The sequence below is a fragment of the Peromyscus californicus genome, unplaced genomic scaffold (assembly GCF_007827085.1).
Source record: "Peromyscus californicus insignis strain IS unplaced genomic scaffold, ASM782708v3 Scaffold_12__1_contigs__length_115047231, whole genome shotgun sequence".
Taxonomy (NCBI): domain Eukaryota; kingdom Metazoa; phylum Chordata; class Mammalia; order Rodentia; family Cricetidae; genus Peromyscus; species Peromyscus californicus.
Genome location: NW_026294413.1, coordinates 45,293,907 through 45,316,089, shown reverse-complemented (window position 1 = coordinate 45,316,089; position 22,183 = coordinate 45,293,907). Strand labels below are relative to the sequence as shown.

Sequence of the window (22,183 nt, the reverse complement as noted above, 5' to 3'; positions counted from 1 at the left end):
ATAGCCAGGGCTACACAGAGAGACCCTGATTTGAAAAACCAAATATATATATAATGTATATGAGTAACTCTATCTGCATGTATATCTTATGTCAAAAAAGAGCATCATATCCCACTCTAGATGGTTGTGAGATACCATGTGGTTGCTGGGAATTGAACTCAGGACCCCTGGAAGAGCACTAAGGACCTCTTAACCACTAAGTAATCTCTCCAGCTCCCACACTGTGAATTAACAAGTACTTTGTAGTGAACTTCAAGGGCTTATTTCTATAGGGGTAAACCAAATTGTGATTTTAATATTAGTAACTCTACCACATGGAATATTATCCATCAATAATTAAAAATTGAAATCCAAAAATTAAACAGCTCCAAAAATCCATACTGATATGTACATTGATTTGGATGTATCTTGGGGATAAATCACACAAAGTCACACATAATTCTACTATATAACGTACTTGAAATAATAAACGTTTTGAAATGGAGATAGATTAGCAGTTGCCTGGGGTTGGGAAGTGGGTGATGAAGGCATAAGGGAAGTAGCTGTGTTCACAAATGGGCAGCAAGAGAAGCCTTGTAGTGGGTCCTTGGGGTGACTCAACTGTTGAACAACTTGACCGTATCAGTACCAGCATCCTGGTTTTGATGCCGTCTAGACTATTCCTGTTTTTCAAGATGGTGTGTGGACGTGGGGTCGGTAGTGGTAGTTAAAGGTACAAAGAACCCCTTTGTACTGTTCTTAAAATCATCCCAATGAATTCCCTCCAGAAAAAGCACAGACCTCACACCTTCAAACACAGTCTTTTTTTATTTGAGAAGGTTGCTCTGAAGGCAGTGCCCTTTGGGAAAGACGTCTCTCATCATGTACACCAACCATTACTCTCAGCAAAGTACAAAAATACACACATCAGTGACTTCCTTACAATAAATACATAGTCATGCATCCCACAATAGAAGGCACCGAAACTGGTCACTTAGTAGTCATAAAAATGATTAGCTACATTAACAAAGCCACCCAAATTATCTGTACAAGGAAATGTAACAATATATTCCAAAGGTGAAAACACATTAAAACATCTTTAAAATAGTATGCAATAAATATCTCAATTGTCATATAGATTTTAAAAATTATGCCATTGTAAACAGCATGTAAACAAACAAAACTCACGTCTTATCATTATTAAAAGTAAGCAGAGCCAAAGTTATAACCTCTGCTCTGTCAGGTATATTTCAATGGCAAGTGTGCTAAGCAGGTAAAAGTTTCACTCTTTTCTGTAGCAAACAGAGGCCATTGTGTAATAAAGAGGCAGACTTTATCTGCATCTTTCAGATATAAGGATTTAGTTTCAAAACGGACTACCAAAATGTAGTAAATTCTTAGCTATAAATATGGTGAGGCTAAATTAAAACTATCTTTTTTAATATACAGAGGAGAAGGAACTACGCTGTTAGGTTTTTACCATGATGGTAACAGGAGGGAGGTAAGTCCTGATTATCTTTATTGAAAGTGAAATGAACGCGCTGGGTAGAAGGTTACAGTGCCCAGCCTTCCTTGTCCAGTTCCTTTGTAGACCTTTTGCAAAGCTGAACTAAGCATAAAGTTATCAAGTGGAGACCTTTCTTTTGCTAAGGGACACAGAAATGGTTGGTATTTTATATGATGGGAAATAGTGATTTCAATATATGCTTATTGAAATGTGAAAATACAAACCAACAAAGCCCTCCCCTTGAAACCTTATTGACAGTAAAGATAAAGACAGTTTATTTCTTCATTCTCATAAAGGAAATCTATAGCCTACCCATCAATAAATATTTAGAAGTCAGTATCATAACTCAAATGTTTGCTGTCTCATCTACATATCAGAACCTTGTGGTGTACAAATACTAGTGTATTACTGTATGCCAAGATACATGTGCTACCTGTTAAATGCCATTACTTTCTGCTCTCCATAGCTAAGGTGCTAATCTAAGGTGCTAACACCAACCTGCAGCTTCAAACAGAGCTTTCCCATCTCCTAGGAAACATGACAGTGTGACCTCCATCCTCCCCTGGGGGTTTATAATGTCGCCCCTCATGCATTTTGCTATGAATGTCATGAATTTCTCCCTTCCCAAAATAAACCTGAGATTCACCCTTTTCTATAAAGCGGACACTGGAGTCCAGCACAGCTCCTCTAGTGGTAGAAGTAGTGTAGTGCAGGATTAATGAAGCACACACTTGTACTAGCTAGACTCTGGGACTACAAAAATAATAGAGAAATTCAGTGGGAGAGGTGTGTCTGTCTGGGTATGTGTAACTGAACATGATATTAATAGAAAAACTTTGACTATACATGAAGCATGGATGAAATACTGGCCTGAAAGTTAAGCTGTCATTGAGGTGGATTAACAAAAACAACTAATAAAAACATGCTATAGGAAGGCTGAGGCAAAGCATTACAAGTTGGAGGCTATCCAACAGTGCTTCACAGAACACTGACTTTGCACAGTTCCTTGGATGAGCTGATCTGTGGCATGCCACTATGCCAAGGTACTGAACCCACACACTGGAGCTCTTCTACATTCCTGGGCTAAGAAAGGTTAATGAAGGGTGGAGGATGCCTACGGGGTGGCAGGGCAGCCAGCACTGAAGTCACTGATCAGCCCTTTACCCCCATGCAGCATGCTCAATACAGAGTCCATGCTGCTAAGGGACAGGAAAGCCTACTCAAGGACTTTTAGCAAAGAGAAGACAAAACATAGGTGTGTCTCTGTACTCTGGGAAGAGAGAATGCAAGTAGGAAATTGGGTTGCTGAAGAATTAGCAAAAGAACGGGAAAGAAAAATGGTGAAGACAGAGACAAGGCAGTAGAATTATTACTTTAGTGCAACTAGGGAGACACAGAACTCAAGATGCCATTTGAACTTCTGGGATGGTAAAATATATATATGCAATAAATAGCAAAAAAAACCTATAAAATAATTTACTTGCATAATCTAAAACCTCCATTAGGATGAAGCACTTGTTCTGTTCCATATTTCATTTTAAATTTCTTGTCAGAAAAACACAATTTGCATAATGTTGTCATAAACACAGCATCATCTTTCTGAAGGCTTTTCAAGTAAAAGTGGAGGGAACAAAAGAACTGTGGGTACCAAGACCTGTCTCATTTGCACATTCAAACACTGGGGCCTCTCACCTGACATCTGTAATAGGACACGTGCTGAAGTTATACTGAATATCAGCTATAGTGGGGTCAACTCTCAGGCAGGTCTCCAGGGCAGGTCTCTGGGGGAAACAAATTCCCAGCAAAAGAATTTCTCTCAGTCAATGTACCAAATCATTCTACAATAATCATTTAGAGATCAGCCATCATGAAAGTTAAGTTGTCATTATTGTGATAGAGAAAGAAGGCTGTGGTAAAGAATTACAGGTTGGAGGTTATCCTGAGCTACATAGTGAATTTGAGGCCAGCCTGGGATAGGACCATGTGTTAAGATCATATCTCAAAATACAAATAAACTCAAAGAAAAAGCATGCAGATGAATTCCAATTTAGTCTTTTTCCTTATGTCATATAGTGTTCACGTTTCTAGAATCCCAATATTGGGGGAAGGGAGGCCACAGGAGCTCTGAGTTATCAAGCTATGCTGTAATAAACTGCCATATTTGATAAAGAACTTCTCAGAGCAGAAATCAGCCAGTATGGCTTCTTCACCAACTGGCTAAAATCAAAGGGGAATTTGATCTAAATCATTAGATCAAAATGTCCTATGAAAATAAGCTCACACTTCGCTAACCCCCATCTTTAACTGCAGTGATTTCTAATGAATTTCTCTTGGATTTCCACTGTGGCAATAATTAGGACATCTGCTTCTGTTTCTCTGTGGGATGTTTTTGGAGGTACACTGCACAATGGAATACTATTCCAAGTCAGAGAATGTAGGGAGGAGGCCGTGCTCTATCTAGATCAAAGATGCCATTTTGGAAGATGTTGAAATATCAAGAGAGGCATATCACAGGGAAAGCAGGCAAAGAATCCTGTTGCTTCACTTCTAAGCTAGAGCTTTCATGAGGTCTCTTCTTGGGGTAATTACACTAAGGAAGTAGGTGAAAGCCTTGCTGAAAACTCTGTTTATCTCCATAAAATAGCCATTTAACATGATCATAGAAAACCTGAAACTACCCTAAATGTTTGAAGATTTCAGGAGTGAGTTTCTAGCTGAAATGAATGCTATATAGATTAAAAGACCCATGACCTACTCCGGGCAGATGTTACTCATTCAACCTCACTTTTTGTTTTGTTTTTGTTTGTTTGTTTGTTTGTTTGTTTCTACTCTTGCATTGTTGGAATTGAATCAGGGTTTCAAACTTGCATAACAACCACTTTACCACTGAGCCACCTGCCCTTCGTGTCCACATCTAAATGGAATGTCAAGGGTTACTACGATTTTTTTTTTCATGTGATAACTGGGATGCCTTTCTTTATAACTAAAATGACACTGAGAAAGAAATGGTAAATCAAGGTAGGACTCATGCTGATATCTGTCCTTTCTTATAGCAGAAAAATGATTAATTACTTGTAACTGGCAGTGTGGGGCAACTCTTCGAACTGGGAACCCAAGGCATCAAAATATATTATTTGTACAAAAGACTATGAGCCATTGACAAGGTGGAACAGAATGAACCTCTTCAGGATCCAAGAGGTCAGTTCTACATAAATACTATAAATTAAAAAAAAAAAGTATTAAGGAAAAGGTATCACAGCTAATACATTTCAAGGCTCAGCGAATTCAGGAAAATTTCTTTGGTGTTCATGGTATGGACTGAGTCACCTTTATCTTGTCCTTTACGGGAACCATCTAAACCCCTGTGACTGGTTCCCACTGCGTCTATTGCTGAGTTGAGAAAGCACAGACATCTCTACCCTGTGAAATAAACATTTGCAGGAGCTGTTCCAAATGTCATGGAGATTAGGTCACCCCAAGTGCCTCCTAACTAACCTATAAATTTCTGCAGCAAAATGGGCTCCCTGGAGAGTTAATTAGCTAACTTCTAGGAAGGATTTCAGACATGACCAATGGGGCACTTTCTGAGGTTCACTGCCCACCATGTCACACATTTCATGTGTGCTCTGACCTACAACACAACATGAAAGATGTGTTCAAACTCTTTGTTCCTAGGCCTTGCCAAACTGCCACAAGTTCTAACATATTCTCTTTTTTTTTCTATCCTCAATAAATGCATCTACAACAGTATAATATAAAGCTCTGTCATTAAAAGCAAACTAATTCTTAATTTCCTAATAGGTTTAAATAACTTACAATTCACCTGCTGTTCACATCATAAATAGAAAACAGTTGGATTTAGGGATTAAAGTGTTTTCTTTGATTTACAACTTTCAGTGGGATTTTTGAAAACAGAAATCCTTGTTCTTTCCCTGAAAACAAGTGATTTTATTCTGCATGGTATGTTGTGCAAATGCATTTGAAATGTTTGGGTTTTTGAATAGTTGAGTCAAGAATATATACAAGTGGGAATCATGAAAAACTTAGTTAAACTTTCTCGCTATTTGACAGAAATAAGCAAACAGTATCCATCATGGATACCATTTGCAGTATAGCCCCAAATCACAGGGAAACAGATTTCCAGCACAGACTTTGGAGCCAAAGGGTAGATGTTAGAGGTGTGAGGTCTTTGGGAGGATTCAAGACTCAATGCTTATCGGAATTGGCCAGTGCAAAACTAAAAATCCACTACAAGAAAAGAGTTACAGATTGAAGACATAACATATATTGGGCAAAATATAGCTTAACAGATCTCTTGACTATATTATTCATTTTCGTGCTTTCTTTCTGCGTTGTGCCTTTTTAGATATAAAAACCATTTTGTAGAAAAGTTCCTATGACTGTTCAGCTACCTAAGACAGGAAAGAAAATAGGGTGGGGTTTTTTTTTTGTTTTTTTTTTTTTGTTTTTAAAGAAGGAAAACACTGGGCATCTGTTTGACAGAAATGAGCGTTTCAAGTATATAAGTCAACCATGAACAGAGCTATTACACTCCAGGCCACAGCAGTGAAAATGAAAGGAGCTCAAATACAGATTCTGTATAAAGAGTACATTTCACAACATAATAAATAAGGGCACTGATTTATACAACTGGTTCTAAGGAATACTGCCTTTAAGGGACGGACGGCGCTGACGTCAGCGCTGTCCCATAGAGAGAAATTCAAAGGTGCAATTCTTGCCCCTAAAGCCACAAAATATACAAAGCTTTTATATCTGTTTGTTATTAAATATTTCGTCTGCCAAAAGTCTTGCAAACGCAAATACATCTTGGCAAGGTTGAATAACCAGCATGGTAATTCTTTTGGTATAAAAAGGTAAGAAAAGTTGTAATATGAAAATCAATAATACCAGTAAAGGAGACAGCTGTTGTACAAATAGATTGAAACATACAAGTGACTTTTATCCCATGGAAAGAGAAGAAAAGTCAATGCAATTTACTTGAAGGCTTGAAGATAACTTTCATATTTACCAGCTCTAGATAAATATATTATTCCAATGTGTTAGTCATCTTCAGTATACAATACATAACTGACAAAACTGGGTGTGCTGTGATACCCAAACCTTTCACATCACTAGCTAGCTCCTATCAGCTCTGTAGGCAGCCTTCGGCTGCACATGTCTTCAGTACTCAGAATGTAGAAGTAGGAACGGCTAAGCTGTGTGGAACAACAGTACAATCAAATATTAAGGGTCATAAAACACATTCTCCTTCCTTGTTTGCTTATATATTTAACTGCACTCTCCTACTTTGATAGCATCAGTTGAGTATGAAACGTCTTTATTTTAATGTATTTTATAAGTAACCCTGTGTTCTGTTGGTTAATTTACTCTTGAAATCTAGATAGTAAGAAATACCCGGACTATTCACAAAGTCTTACTTACAAAATTTGTAACTTGTAGCTAGAAGGAAATATTTTTACGTGGATTTTTAAATAAGTTTAAAGCTGTGGCTTGGTTTTTATTTTCCAGCTAAAACTTGGAAGTGCAAAAAAATGAGTATATTAAATAATGTAAATACAGTATCTTAAATTACATAAAAGGAAGTGAGTTGTTCACCTATAATATATAATGTGGAGCCTATCTTAAGCATTGTTATTGAGTTAATACAGTCCTGGCTACTCTGTCTAATTGCTTTACCTGAAAATAACAGACAACTATAGAGAAATGCAGGTACAGTCCAGCTGTCTTTAGCTCCCGTTCTCTGTATCGACAAACCTTTATATATTTTCTTCTAATATAAACATCTCTAAACAAAACCTGGGAAAATAGCAATAAAGAAAAATAATGCTTTGCCTATTATAGGGAAACAATAATTATCACTCTCTAAAGTTCTACTTGCAGCTTTGTGAAGGAATCCTATTGCTAAGGCATCGTTACCAATATGAGGGAGATTGTAACACAAAAGTCCACTGAGAACACCACAGCAGAAACAAACTGAGGCAGGGCTCACTACGCTTGGGGTGGGGCAGTGGCAGGGGAAGCCAGGCAGCCGAGTTGGGGAACACTGGCAAAGGCTATCCCACGAACCAACAGTCCCCTCTGAGGAAGTTTCATTTCTAATTCCTTTTTCCCACCTGTACTGGGGAGAGTTTGGTGTTTGAAAATCAACTTACACCTACAGAGAATGTGTCCATTGAGGTGGGGGAGCTGAGAGAGACTCCAGATGTCAGGGTTGAGAAGGAAGTGATTTTACAGCTAAATTAAAATGGATATCCCCCAAGAATTCATCCTTGGAAAATGAAAGTTCACTAGCTCAGCTGGAGTTGTAAATGATTTGCTCTAGAAGTAATGCACAAAGGGATCTCCTTTAATTTCTCAATTCATAGCTTGTCAATTCATGTCAAAATAACCCATGGAGTCAAAAACAGTAAGATTCTTGTATAGCAAAGTAGCTAGGAAGTTATGTTTGGGTAATTTATATCAAAATATAAAAATTAAGTGTCAAATTCCTGGCAATAAATCACTGGGAAAAGATCTCATTATAGAATTGAACAATTTGAGTTTGGAGGCCAAGAACATATTGTTTTTCAGGAACTATTTTTAAGGGATTATGAACCATGTGAAAATCAAGATAAGTTAGCATAAGACAAAGAGATCCAAATCTAGCAAAATATGCCTGCTTTCAGGCATATTTTTATGTTTAAATGACATTTACTTTTCTTGAAATTATTTGGATTCTTCATCTTTTTTTTGTTCTTTTGTACACCTAATGAGTCATTTAATGTGTGTGGGCTGCTATGAGCCTTCAAGCATGAACTATGGCAACAGGATAATCTACTGATACAAGAAAATGAAAATGTACAAGTTGAAGGAGACTGCCTAATCTTCATCTCAGTACATATTCTTCTGGAATGTTCAGTGTGAATGAAGTCATGAGCAACTGAATGCATCACATGAATAACAAACTGAGCAAATGTGGATAGCTCAGTGGTAGCTTAAAGTCTCTAAGGGCTGGAGAGAGGCCTGAGGGATATGACTGAAAGGAAGATTTGAATTCAGCAGACCTGGAGTGGACCTGAGGTTCTGCATTCAAAAATGTATTTATTTATTATTGTGTGTATATGCATGATAATGTGTGGGTGAGCATACCATGGTGGGCATATTGAGGCCAGAGGACAAGTCTATAAGAGGTTTTTTCCCCTCCCACTTTTATGTGTCATCTGGCATCAAACTTGTTGCCAGACCCGCTGAACCATCTTGTCAGCTCCAGGATTCTGCAATTTTTGTAAGCTCCCGAATAACAGTGATGCTGACTGCCCATGGACCACATTTTCAGTAGCAGTGACCCAGGCTACTGCTGTCAAATGGAGTATTTTTGCAATGGTGACAATGTTCTACATCTGTGGTTACAGGGCACTCAAAATGTGGATAGTGCAACTAATAAATGAAGTTTCGAGTAAGACTAAACTTTAATAGCCACAGGTGCCCAGTGGCTAAAATACCAGAGAGCACAGATCTGAACATCCACAGAACATCTCTCCTCCTCCACAGCAGTATGTCTCCAATGGCCTAACGTTTCAATTATCTAGCAAACTGAACATTTATTTAATTGCCCCCAACATTTTGCTAAATGACCTGTGACATTAAAATGAAAATCAGGGAGGTGAAAGGTTTCATGGGGTAATGGAGAAAGGGGAGCAGAAGGCAGCGAGAATTTGGGCAGACATGGATGAGTCACCTGGAGTTTTACTTAAACTTAACTCTGTTCCTTTCCTTTGGGGGTGGGGAGGACAAATGAACATTAAGTAATTTGGAGGAGAGAAGAGCAAGCTACAGGCAGGTGCACAGGTGAGCATCTCTTTCCACTTAAGCAAGGATCAAAGACATATCCTCTGCATCCCAGATGTGACTGGATCTTAGTGAGAGGCATCCCCCACTGTCTTGTTTTTGAAACCCTACCTCGGATGAGATGGTTTCTTTCTGACACTAGCAGAGACTGATGGAGTCTCTGAGAGCACACTGCTGGTAAGCTGAACTCACTGGCGTCCAGCCCTGATTCATGCGGGCATGGATTACAGAGAAAAATGTTCACACTGGACAAAACCGCTCATCCAAACTGTTATCTTAAAGGATGTCCGTCATCCCAAAATCATTCTACTTAATGAAAGTTTTCATGAGTTGGGATTTTACAGAACACATAAAAGGTGTTAGCAGGAACTGGAAAGATTACCAAACAAAGGAAAAGCCAATCACTGCCCACCCCTAGGGAAGTAGCCATTAGAACATGTTTTTGTGTGTGTTGATAGAGATGTATTGGAGGCAGGTGAAAACCCAATAATGGTTTCTATATTAACACAGACCTGGAGTGGTCTTTATGCTGGAGTCCCTCCCCGCCCCTAGCCCTTTCTCCTAAACAATGATCTGGGGAGACCTCTGGGAATGTGTCCTCTGATAACCTGGTTTCACAGGAAGTGTTGGCAGGGTACTCACCAGGCGGTATACAAAAGAGACTGCAAAGGAGACCTTCAACTTCACAGGTGTGCAGAACATCAAAATCACTAAGTGATTGGCTGATTGTCAGCTCAAAAGCCTCGATAGGAATTATCTTTGGAAAACTTCCATTGTGCACAACTTAGGTAAAAAATATATAGTCAGACATACTTATATGGTTAGGAACCCATCAAGATTGTCTGTAGAATTTTTTGTTTTTGCCTTGCTGTGGGTGGAGCCAAGCTCTGCCTGTTCCAGGTAAGAACCCCACCACTGAACTTCAGGCCAGGTCTTCATTTATTTTAAAGGTATCTAAATTTTGTAATATTTTTTACTAGTAAATACCCAAGTTAGAAATAAAATGTCAAATATTGGGCAAATGATTGTCTGGAAAGTATCAGGGATCTGTATCTCAAGACAACATGTGAGTAAGTGCATTTATATAGGTAAAGGTATATGGGCATGTAAGTGTACACGTGTGTGTGTGTGTGTGTGTGTGTGTGTGTGTGTGTGTGTGTGTTTATCTACTGGGCAACTAGCAGATTACTATCAAAACTGTATCCGCTGGATCAACAACCTGCTTGCTTCTCATATCTCATAGAACTTCCAAATATTCCAATTGATTTTTGGCATATAATGACTAGAAAACACTTATAAAGATAGTTTTACTTTTTTGACATATATACCTTTGGCTTTCAAACTTGGTAATTCTATTGAGCAACACTGACATACAATGGTTTAAAAAAAGGAAAGTAATTTCTACCTGGTAGACTATCAAAATGTGTGTGATATAATAATACAAAAAGCCCTTAAGAAGCAAAACTAAATTTCTTTCATTGGGGAATTCATGTCAATAATTGCTTCAGCTGGTGCAGATAACTCAGGGGGCAAATCTTAGCTGAGACATTGGACAATTCCTAGATGTCCACAGTTTTACAAATTCAAGCAGAAACTCAAAATGGTTATTAAATTGAAATGAAAAAAAAAATGGGAACAAAATGTGAGGATTTGGGTTTGGAAAGTTGCAATAAGTTCTGTTAGGCAACAGAACATGTAAAGCTTATGAAAATGGCCCAACAAGTCTCTTAATGCATATACCCATGGTTTGGGATAGGCAAATAAATTTGGTTTGCATAAGATATATATCATTTGCTGATCATGGCACAGATGAATGTTCACAGAGTCTCAGTATGGAGTATTTACTTAAAAGTCCACACTGAAGAAAAGTGCCCTTAACCAACGAAAAGTGCTTGGGTAGCTGGGTGGTAATAAATTAAATTTCATTATAACAGACATTAAAGCTATTGAAGTACTACAATAATATATATGACATGCAAGAAAAAGAAGGACAACTCAGGCAGGAACATCGTGCATTAAATTTGCATCATTCATAGTATGTGATGGGTTGGTCTCACCATATTCTTTGACCGGTGCATACCGGGAACTTAGGGTGAAAACACTCAAAACACAACTCCTCTCTTCATCTCCTACCCGGAGGTTTCTAGGAAGGAGCCAATGCCTTCACTAAGGAAGCCTGAGAAGTTTCAACTGCATACCGTCCACACAGCTGCAGGTGCACGAGAGAGCCTCCGTCAGCCAGCTCTATGGAGAATGGACGACGAGCCAAGTCCACCTTTTAGACAAGGCAACTGTCTCTGGTCCTTCTCCCACTTTTCACTGCTGCAAGCATTTCCTAGCATGTCAGGTTTGCCCAACAAGAAAATGGCTTTGTGGAATGGGTTGAGTTGGGTGTTTGGTGTTTTTTTTTTTTTTTTTGTTTTTTTTTTTGGCACAAAAATTATTTTCTAATACCTTAAATCAAAACTTTCACCCACAGCAAAACATCAATCCAGAGAGGTGCTTCGGTGGTGCTTATCTACCAGAAAATCACAAGAACAGCCAGCGGCTTCCAAGAACGCTGTATTGAGTCCCGAGAACTCCTCTTCCAGGAAATAAATAGCACCAGTGCGACCGCACCTCAGACCAAGTTGGGAGGGTTCCTTTCAAGCTCTTTAATTCCCTGGAGAATTCGCTTCATATGACCCACTTTCGGTATCCCCAGGTCCTAAAAAGAAAAAAAAAAAGAAAGAAAGAAAGGAAAGAGGGGGGAGGGAGAAAGGAGACCAGTTTACCAATAAGGAAGACGGGAAATTAAAATTTCAACTAGTAATTATCATAATTAGCACTTACTTTATCCATTTTATTAACAGTTTATATTCAATGGTTCTGGAAGGGATAGCTAAAAAACTAAGCTAGTAAAACGGAAATAGCCTAATACTGAAAAAAAAACGACCAATCAATAAAAAGATACCATACCCCATACAAATCCTCTTGGTATCTTCATGGATTATATACAGCTAGGAAAACTGTTCAAGAGTCAAAACTAATATGGTTTCTTCCTCTCCCTTTTTGTTTTTTAAAGACAAGCTCCTTTGTGAATTGAGGCAAATGATGAAGGACAGCTGGGCATTTAAGGCACATGCTTTTATCATGTTCATACACACACACACACACACACACACACACACACACACACACACACACACACACATTCTTCTTCTTTTGGAGACAAGGTCCTGTTGTCTTGTCCAGCCTACTCTTGAACTCTTTGTGATTTTCCCGCCTCAACCTCTTGAATGATGCACCACACCCAGCTTTTGTGCTTAAAATTGTGGCCTGCCAGACACAGTGGCACATCCTGAAGTCCCATGATTTAGGAGACAGAAGTTGGTGGATAAAGAACTCAAGGCTGTCCTTGGCTATATTACGCTACAGTGACCATGTGGAGGCCGGAGGGCAACTTTTGGGAGTTGGTTCTCTCCTTCCACTCTTTCGAGGCAAGGAAGGTGTCTCTTGTTTCAGTTCCTTTTCAGTGCAGCCCAGGCTGGCTGGTCCCAGCACGTCTAAGTGATTCTCCTGTTATTCTCTCCCATCTTTCCTAAAACCCTCCCAAAGGTAAACTACAAGATGACTTGTTTACAAAATGGAAACGTTCTAAGAAAGTTCACTCAGTTCTATAATGTAAGGTCTGGATTTTCTTTTAAACTTAGAAATGAAGCATATCAAACTGATTTAAATTACACGCATGGAAACAGCATACACTATCTCTCTCACACTTTAGAGTAGTAATCATAACCATCGTTCTAAATCCTCCTGGAAAACAAGTTTTCCATAGCTAGTGCTATTCAAGCTTGGGATCATTTCAGGGTAACATTTTTATCAAACTTAACTGACCCAGAAAAACAAATGCTCTCATGTGCTACCAGGGTAAACGTAATTAGTCCCAAGGCTCTACACATTTCTTGGGTATGTGATAAATATCAAACTTGAAGGCAAGCCCAAATCCATGTCAGTTGCATAAATTTGGAATGTAAATGAGTATTTCAATGGGGCTGGGGAGATGGCTCAGTGACTAAGAGAGCTTGTAATTTTTCCTGAAGACACAAGTTCAATTCCTAGCACCCATGTCAAGTGGTTTACAACTACCTGTAACTCTAGCTTCGGGATCCTACGCCTTCTGCTGGCCTTGTGGGCACGGTACACATGGCTTATACTCACACAGATATACACATAAATAAAAAATCATTTTCTTGCAAAAAGAATGTAAATGCTATACTTCAGAGTTCCCATTCAAACAGCAGACTTGTTCTTTAGACTTTGTAATAATATAGTACTCTACTTATAAAATACATTTAAATATCAGATATCTTATTTTAGGCCATATAAACACTGCATTCTCCAGAATACAGACACTTTTGGTATTCTACTCAGAAGTACTGTGCTGGTACAATGAGAGGAATGTCTTCTAGAGGGAACACAGTTACAATGGCTTCTTAGCTACCTTTCTTTCCTTTGACCAGCTTCAGTATCTACATGTTTTCTAGTTGTTAGGTTGTAATAAAAGATTTGCTTTGACATTTGATATAGCTGCCATTTTAGCAGGTATCATATGCATGCATCATTGTATATTTAGCTTTTATGTGGAAGTGTTTCTGTGTGGATGTATGTGTGCAGACAGGTGTGTGGTTTGTGCGTGCATGTAGTAGCCAAAGATCAACACAGTGTCTTCTCCTTTTTTTTTTTTTCTGGTCTTTTCCTTTTTTTAAGACTCTGGTTCCTGGCCCTCCAGGCAATGTCAGGGGTGGGCTCCCTCTTGTGGCATGGGTCTCAAGTTGGACCAGTCATTGGTTGGCCACTCCCATAATCTCTATGCCATCTTTACCCCAGCACATCGTGCAGGCAGGACAAATTGTAGGTCGAAGGTTATGTGGCTGGGTTGGTGTCCCAATCTCTCCACTGGAAGCCTTGCGTAGTTTTGAAATGGGGCCTCTCTGAACCTGGGGCTCATTGATTTGGCTAGATTCCTGCCCAGTCTCCATCTCTCCAGACCTGTATACTTATTTTATTGTATTTATCATACCTTATTTCTGACTTTTTGTTTCTTTGGATGAATGGACCAAATTTTGCCCAAGACTCCTTTGTAGATACTGAGTTATCCTTCCAGGTACCCGTACGCAACTTTCAGAATGTGGGAGGGGGGCAGCCCTCCACTGTGCCTCTTCCATCCTCTCCAGCATCCCTCCCCTCCTGTGCTGCAGCACGGGAAAGGTCACTGACAGCTTCCTGCTCTGCTAAAGCATGTTAGAAATGTTTCTCTTTGCCAAGTATCAGGGTATTATCTTCGGTTGTTTAGTAATCTCCCGTGATAAGGAAGGGACATTCTGGCCAAGCCCTGGGAAGGAGCTAACTGGGTGAGGGGTAGTGAGAGAAACAGGCAATGAGGACACACCCTTAGGGTCAGTAACAGTATTTTTAAGCAACTGAAAGAAGGCCAGAGTGGATGGGCCAGGGGCCAGTGATAAGAAGGTGGAGTAAACAGGCAGGGCCTTTGGGCCTCCACAGAGATGGATGCCATTGTTCTCCCAAGAATGAGAAGCTGCTGGAAGATTTGAAGGAGAAAAACAACATGCTTGGTTGAAGATGACATCATCGTATCATAGTGATTCAACATGAACTATGGGCTGGAGAGACAGAGGACCAGTGAGAAGACCAAGACGAAAGCTACTGATCTTCCACAAGAAGGTGGGATGTGGGATGCAGTATGAAGGAAACTCCTGGGAAGAACTGGAGAGCAATGATGGTACAGGATCTACTGTGTAAGAGTTTGGCTGGAATGGCTATATGGATCAGGAAGAGGGAGGTGCTAACTCTGACTCTGGGTGTCTCTGCTTCTGGCACCCGAAGGGCTAGGGGCATAGCTGAGAACAGAGCAGAGCCGGAGTGAGACAGAGCAGGAGTGGGACAGAAGATGAGAGTCCCTCTTGGGACGCAGTAAGATCTATGCCCTTTGTGATACTCAAGTATCTGGAGCCAGTTGGCAACAGTTAACGTTCATTAATGAGGTCAAGGGCTTAGAGAAGACTGAGAATCACTGACTTATTCAGGAGTAGGAGCTGAAGCAATGGGATCACTCCACAGTAGGTGGTTCTTTCCCAGCCTCTTTGAACTAGTCTACAGTCTGCTGCTTCTGACAGGTAGACACAGAGGACAGGGAAGTGGCTCTCCAGTCTCACGGTTTTGTTCTCTAGAAGGCTATCTCTGTAAAAATGTCTTCTTCCCATAGCCCATACCCTATTTTAAAACCAAAAGAGTTAAGTGGTGATGCAAATTTCTAAAGGAAAGTATCAAGGGAGAGAACATAATTGGCCTTAAAAACACAAAGAAAACAAATTCAAATCATGAGAAGCTAATGAGAAAGTTTAGCAAATTAATTCTTAATCATCTCCTTTCTTCTCTTAATTTCTTTTTTTCTCTCTCCACTGGTGACCATCTCTCTAATTTGGCTTCTGTGTATACATGAGCTTTAACATTTGGCAAATTTTGGGACATTCAATGTGTGTGTGTGTGTGTGTGTGTGTGTGTGTGTGTGTGTGTGTGTGTACATTTGTGTGTTAAGTATATATCTGTATATGTAGTCACATAACATGAACATGTATGTATCTAGGTGTACTTTAACATACACGAGTCTAGCATATGTATGATGTGAGCCTCTAGAAGGCAAATGACACAGAGGGATCCTAGAACAATCCATTAACAAGCAACTGACTGTTCAATAAATATTGCAACCTGCCAATGTTATCAGATGCTACATAAACACTAGCTATAAAAAGGCCCTATAGTTCTGTGTATATGTCATGTGTGTGCACATGTGCATGCATTCATGTCAAGTTCTGAGGTCAATCTTTGCTTTATGAACTTAAACACAGTGTATTCTAAACTGCATCCATTAGGACACACAGAATAATTAAGCTATTATTTTATTATTATCACAGCTAACAATGTTTAGAAAGGAACAGCATTCTCCTTTTGATCTGCTAAAGCACTGTACAACTCCTTAATAAAGACATGAACTTTACACTATCCATTACTTGGGCCAAGATCTCTGCTAAATTGTGCAGATGAAAGCATGAGAGTCATGAATAAGCTAGAAAAGTCATCACTCCATACACTTTAGAACATGATCTATCAGTAAGGGATTGTTTCAGCAATGTTATTTATTGTAGTTGTAAAATGGCAGCATGTAGCGAGCAAATATAATACAGTAAACTCCTATTGTGCATGCTTCTCCGCGTGTGCATTCCTGTGGAGGTCGGAAATTGATCTGTGCCTTCCTTCATCACTCATGACTGCATTGTTTTTGGACAGGGTCTCTCACTGAGTTTAGAGATCATCGGAGAGATTGGCTGGCCAGAGAATCCTCCTGTCTCTACTCAGCCCCAGTTCTGAGGTTTAAGACACATGGCACCACGCTGCTGTTGTTTGCATGGGTGCTGCGGATCGACCTTGCATTCCTAGGCTTATGCAGCGGGAGCTGACTATATCTCTTCAGCTCCTGTCTTCTAGTCATATATCCTGGACAGAATAATCCTGCCTTGGCTGTTCGACTGTTGAGTATGTACCCAAAGAAAACCAGGGAATTACTGCACATCATCAGTGAAAGGTTTTCTGGCTTTGGCATACATGACTGAGAAAGCAGCTATGCATATTTTTAGCTCCATTTACTAAAAAAAAAAAAAAAAAAAAATAAGTTACTTCTTTTTGAGACTAATAAGCCATCAACAATGTGTCACGGAAAGGGAGTTTTGATTTACTGGTCTAGTTATTCATGTGACCTCTAAAGCCCAGCTTAGAAACAGAACAAAATCCCAGGACTCTAAATTATCATGGCTGTCTCATATGTACTTTCATTGACTAGAAAGACTTTCTTATTGGTATTTTACATTGATTTTTAGTTAACCTTATATTCAATTCATTTTCAGTCTTTTCCAACAATTGCCATCACCATCCATGCAGCCCCAACACAGTGAGATGGTAGAAACAGGTCCCACTTGGAAACGTTAGGGCAGTACCAGTCACACCAATGGATGCAGAGAGAAGTTATCAGGTGCATGCTGTGCTTCAGCTATGAGAGTCAGTCAGAAAAGGGCTCTGACAGGAAAACATTGCTGAGGTTCTCACTGGAAAGGCACAAAAGGAAAGTCAGAGCACAAACAATGAATGGGTGAGATGACTGAACATTTGCATAACACAAGCCAAGCTGAAAGCACGTGACAGAGGACACACAGGAGGAAAGATTCTATGTTGCAAGAAATGGTCCAAAACCAAAGCTCAAAAAAAAAAAGTATACCTTAAGATCTCGTCTTTCCAGATGCAAAAGTTCTGCCCCTCTGATGTCATGACGGATGAAGATTTCTTTGTACTCTCCCAAATTGAGCAGATCCAGCCAAGCAGCAACTTCCTCTGTGCCCCAATTCTGAACTACCAAAGTTAAGAGCAAAACCCCCTTAATTTCTACATGCACAATGCATTACAAAGCAAGGGTCGGCCATAGAAGATGCAAGACAGCAGCAGCAGCGCTAGCAAAGGGCAGGTGGTGCAGTGGTGCTTCACAACGCCTCCCCCCCCACCCATGCAGGTTACAGACCGCCAACAGACACGAGGAGGATTTGACTACACAAAGATGTGTGCCAGATGTGCGCACCCACGCCTCCAGCTGTAGTCCAGCTTCTCATCTGAACTACACAACGCGCATTAGGGCATTAACTTTGCGCCATTAGAATCCATGATGCAAAAAATCATCATGAGCTCTGATGCCTTAAGGCCACGGGTGAAAAATGTTTCATTAGAAGTGAGCTATAAATGTTCGTTAGAATCTGATCTGAGCTACTTGGTTTTATACATTTTTCTGCTTGGGTCCTGCTGACTTCCAAGTGTTGGCCTTTATTGACTGTACTGTCATGGACAATTCCAACAATAAACGGCTACAGATTGCTTTAACGTCATTTAAAAACTGTTTAGACTGCTATCCAAGACTCGTTGAATTATACTACTTTTCAGTATGGATATCATTCTTTCAAACCTTTTATTCAAGATGATGAGTTAGCATAATAACCCCCCCCCCTTTCTTTTTGCTGTGTTTGGTTTTTACATCTAATAACTCTCCCTATAGATGTAAGGTTTTACACCACTTTTTTTAAAGACCATAGGACTAATGCAGAAGAATCAATGAAATTCTTCTAGGAATTTATAGTTATTTCATTGCGAAAGGCAGATCTAGACCCAGAACTCCCAAGGTACTAGCACAGAGAGCATCGAGTTCAACTTGGAGGGAAGGGAACCAGGAAATTAGCAGGGTATGGGAGAAACGTGCGCCTATGTTATCAAAGGGTGGAGTACTGTCCTTAAAACCGGGGAAAAAGAGGATTTGTAACTTCAGGGAAAAAAGATAGTTAGCAAGCAGAGTAAAAGAAAATGTCTATGTTCTCCTTATCAAAGCAATTTGGCGTTTTAACTCTGAGAAGAAAACAAAGTTATACACAGATGTCTGAAGCAGCTGTTGAGAAGAGAGAGACCCCTTTGAATGGACACACTGACTCAACTGGACAGAACCGAAAGAGGCTGGTGACCCCCTCGTCTTCTCATTCCATGTATAACCACACACTCTCATCAATAACGACACGTTGGGTATAATATGACTTGTATGGTTCCATGTACCATTTTAACCATTTTAAAGTGTACAATTCAATGATACTTAGAATATTTACAGTGCTGGGCAATGCTCGCCCACCACTACCTAGTCCTAGCACACCCTTCCCATGCCCTCACTGATACCTTTTCAGTGAGTTATTTCCCCCTCTGCGGGACCACCTACCGGGCTGTGAACTTGTTTTCGGTTTCTGAGCCTTTTCCTTCTTAAACTTTGGCACGATACGGAAGACTGTGCTTCTGCTATTTCTTTTGGTGCAGTCCATAGGAGGCTCCTGTTCAAATCAAGGGAAAAAAAATCACTATTTTAGGAGTTTATGGGGAGAAAACCCCATTCTGTTAATGGAGATAAAGAACGGTGTTCTAATTAGGGTTTTCTATTGCTGTGAAAAAACAAAAAACAAACAAAAACAACCCCACCATGACTGAAAGTAACCTAGGGAGGAAAGGGTTAATTTGGCTTACACTTCCATATCACAATCCATCTCTGAGGGAAGTCAGGACAGGAACTCAAGCAGAGCAGGAACCTGGAGGCAGGAGCTGATGTAGAGGCCAGGAAGGAGGGCTGTTTACTGCCTTGCTCCCCATGGCTTGCTCAGCCTGCTTTCTTATAGAACCCAGGACCACCAGCCCATCAATCACTAATTAGGAAAATGCCCTATAGGCTTCCCCACAACCCAACCTGGTAGGGGGCATTTTCTCCATTGAGGTTCCCTTTTCCCAAACAACTCTAGCTCGTGTCTAGTCGACATAAAACTAGCCAGCACCACTGGGTTCTGAATACTCAACCTGTACCACTCTACTAAATGCCCATGTTCACAAAAAGGCCCTTTCTCTCTTAACAACAAAACATTTCAAAGTAGTATTCAAAATTCACTTCCCTGAAGTGTCTCTTCTTAGGTCCAAACTCTAAAGTCGCACTGTCTACATTCATCAATAGGCTGAGTTTTCCATACCTCATCCTCATTGGAGCGGAGGATATAATAAAGCCATGGGATCTCCGTTAACTTCTGTAGCTCCACCTCCACAGAGTGTAAAGCACTGGATACCCGCTCTTCGTGGGGAGACTCCAACTGCTAGTCACCGGCAGGGGGAGAAATGGAAACAGAGAGAGACTCAGCGACCAACTTCATGGAACAAGGTTACTCTGAGCAGCCTTCCCTCTGATCATAAGCTGGCAGCTTTCCTTGTAAGTCCTGATCCCGAAGCTGACACACATAACTGGTGCAACTGAGGAATTCCACCCCCACCCCACCCCACCCAGAAGTACTGCTTTTGGTGTTTCTTGGATGTGATATCCTTCCCTTCCATTGTGACTTCCCCCTTCACTGCTCCCAAGCACATTCTCTGTGAACTGTCATATTTGGGTCAAAAATTCTTCTGACTTATATAGACTTTGTTCCATGAACAAATAACAGTTTTAAAAACTCATCAAAGACCTGTCATATAAAAAGCACATCAGACACACAAAAAAATCTAGAAAATCAAAAAAGTAAGTTTAAGGGAAAAAAGAATCTCAAAAAAAATTGTGATGAACAACTATTACAAAAATCAGGATAAAGCCAAAAGCCAAGGGGGCTGGTAATCTGGACTGGATGTAGATATTTTCAAGAGAATATAATTGTCATTTGTTATTTCATAATAACTTACTTAAGGCAGTTATTACAATTCATAGAATTGGAATGCAGTAGGTGAGATTCTGGTCATGGCTTGGTTACCGTCTATGCGAAATGAGGAAGGGTACTGACACTGGACACCTTAGTTTCCTCTGTGTTAGAAATGACATGATGTGACTAGAACATTTCTGAGCAATCTCTCCGCTAACCAATACCTTTAGAGACCATTTAAAAACTCCACAGTATCTACACTGATGTTCTCAGAATATTAGAAAGAAGAGTTCTAAGATTATCAGTATGGCTTATTATAAGCATCTTTTTGTTGTTGATTCTCTGTGATACTGCAAGTATCTCCCAGTAGTTAATAAAATAAGATTTTTTCCACCCTACTGTATTAGATGGTATTTCATATTTGTTCTGTAAAATGAAAAATAAACTTTAGCTGTTCTCAAATACTATAAATTCTTTATTGTCATACCACTCATTGTTAAGAGTTTGGGCAAAATTTACTGGGACATATTTCAAATCAAACATCAACATTTGAGAATCAAAGAGAATTAGAAATGGAGGGGGATGTTCTTATATTTTAATATGATCACTAAATATAATAAAGTAGAGCAAAGGAGATATTTTGGTGTAAAGGACAAAGTTATGCTTCTATTTCTTATCATAAATGACCTTAAAAGTCTTTCAAGTGACACACAAAAGCTCTTCTCCATTTAAAAATTGGGACCTTAATCATAGCCCACGGGATTTCTGAAAGGCTTATTTTGGAAAAAGCAATAGAAGATTCTGGTTAACAAAAGTGTGTCAATGATAGCCAAGAAGGAGCCTCCACTGATCTTACCGACACGTAACCAATGCTTCTTCCTACTGATTCTACATAGCAGGCGTGGTGACAGCCTTCCTGTGGCCTGGGAAGCTGTGTTTCAGTTCCTTAGGAGGTGGTGAAGAGCACTGTCCCTAAGGAAGCCTCTGGGTTTCTTAAGCAGAAAGGAGGCTCCAGTGGCAGCATCTTGCTGGACCACAGCCACAACTCAGCAGGAAGTCTAACTCCCCAACCCACCACTTCAAGTACTATGACGTGAATGACTTTTATAATTTTATTTAGGCTTATATTTGCCCAAACAGATGAAACTACTATGGAAAGAAATTCTTTGGGATCATTCAAAGGATGCAAGGAAGGGAAAGATAGCTAATGTGCTAGGCCTTCCACATGCCTAATGCCACACAGTCCAGCCAGAGGTGGTGACAAGAGTCAATGCTAGAATATTCAAAAGCCACTCACGTGTTTTTACAGAAAGGGTTGGTCTGTAGTTATGCTCCGGGCCTGTGGGCTTTAGTCAGATTCACACTTTCTTATACTTGATTTCCAGGGCCAAATGAGTTAAAACAGAAACAGTGCTTGAAACACAGTGTTTATAGAGCAAATTTGGAAGACCATGCCAATCATATTTCCAATATTCACCGGGAGAATGAAACTGCAATTTTGCCTAAATGTGTGCATGTGTGAATAGTTAAAGAGTATCTACTATACCTAATCCAG

At 39.9% G+C, this 22,183-nt stretch overlaps 1 protein-coding gene across 5 annotated transcripts in view; it reads right to left on the bottom strand.

Annotated features, from left to right (window-relative positions):
- Positions 1 to 784: 784 nt before the first annotated feature.
- The window catches only part of Dgkh (diacylglycerol kinase eta), a 185,865-nt gene continuing 164,466 nt past the window's right edge, over positions 785 to 22,183 (bottom strand). For 3 of the 5 annotated variants that reach the window (XM_052732665.1, XM_052732667.1, XM_052732669.1), the window contains 4 exons: positions 19,978 to 20,097; positions 19,188 to 19,296; positions 17,664 to 17,794; positions 785 to 12,041 (listed from right to left, as the gene is read on the bottom strand). In XM_052732665.1, coding sequence (XP_052588625.1) covers positions 11,955 to 12,041; positions 17,664 to 17,794; positions 19,188 to 19,296; positions 19,978 to 20,097 — 447 coding nt within the window. In that variant the 3' untranslated portion in view covers positions 785 to 11,954. Of the gene's footprint in view, positions 12,042 to 17,663; positions 17,795 to 19,187; positions 19,297 to 19,977; positions 20,098 to 22,183 lie in introns of those variants that run through there. The other 2 variants (XM_052732666.1, XM_052732670.1) reach the window with 2 other exon arrangements.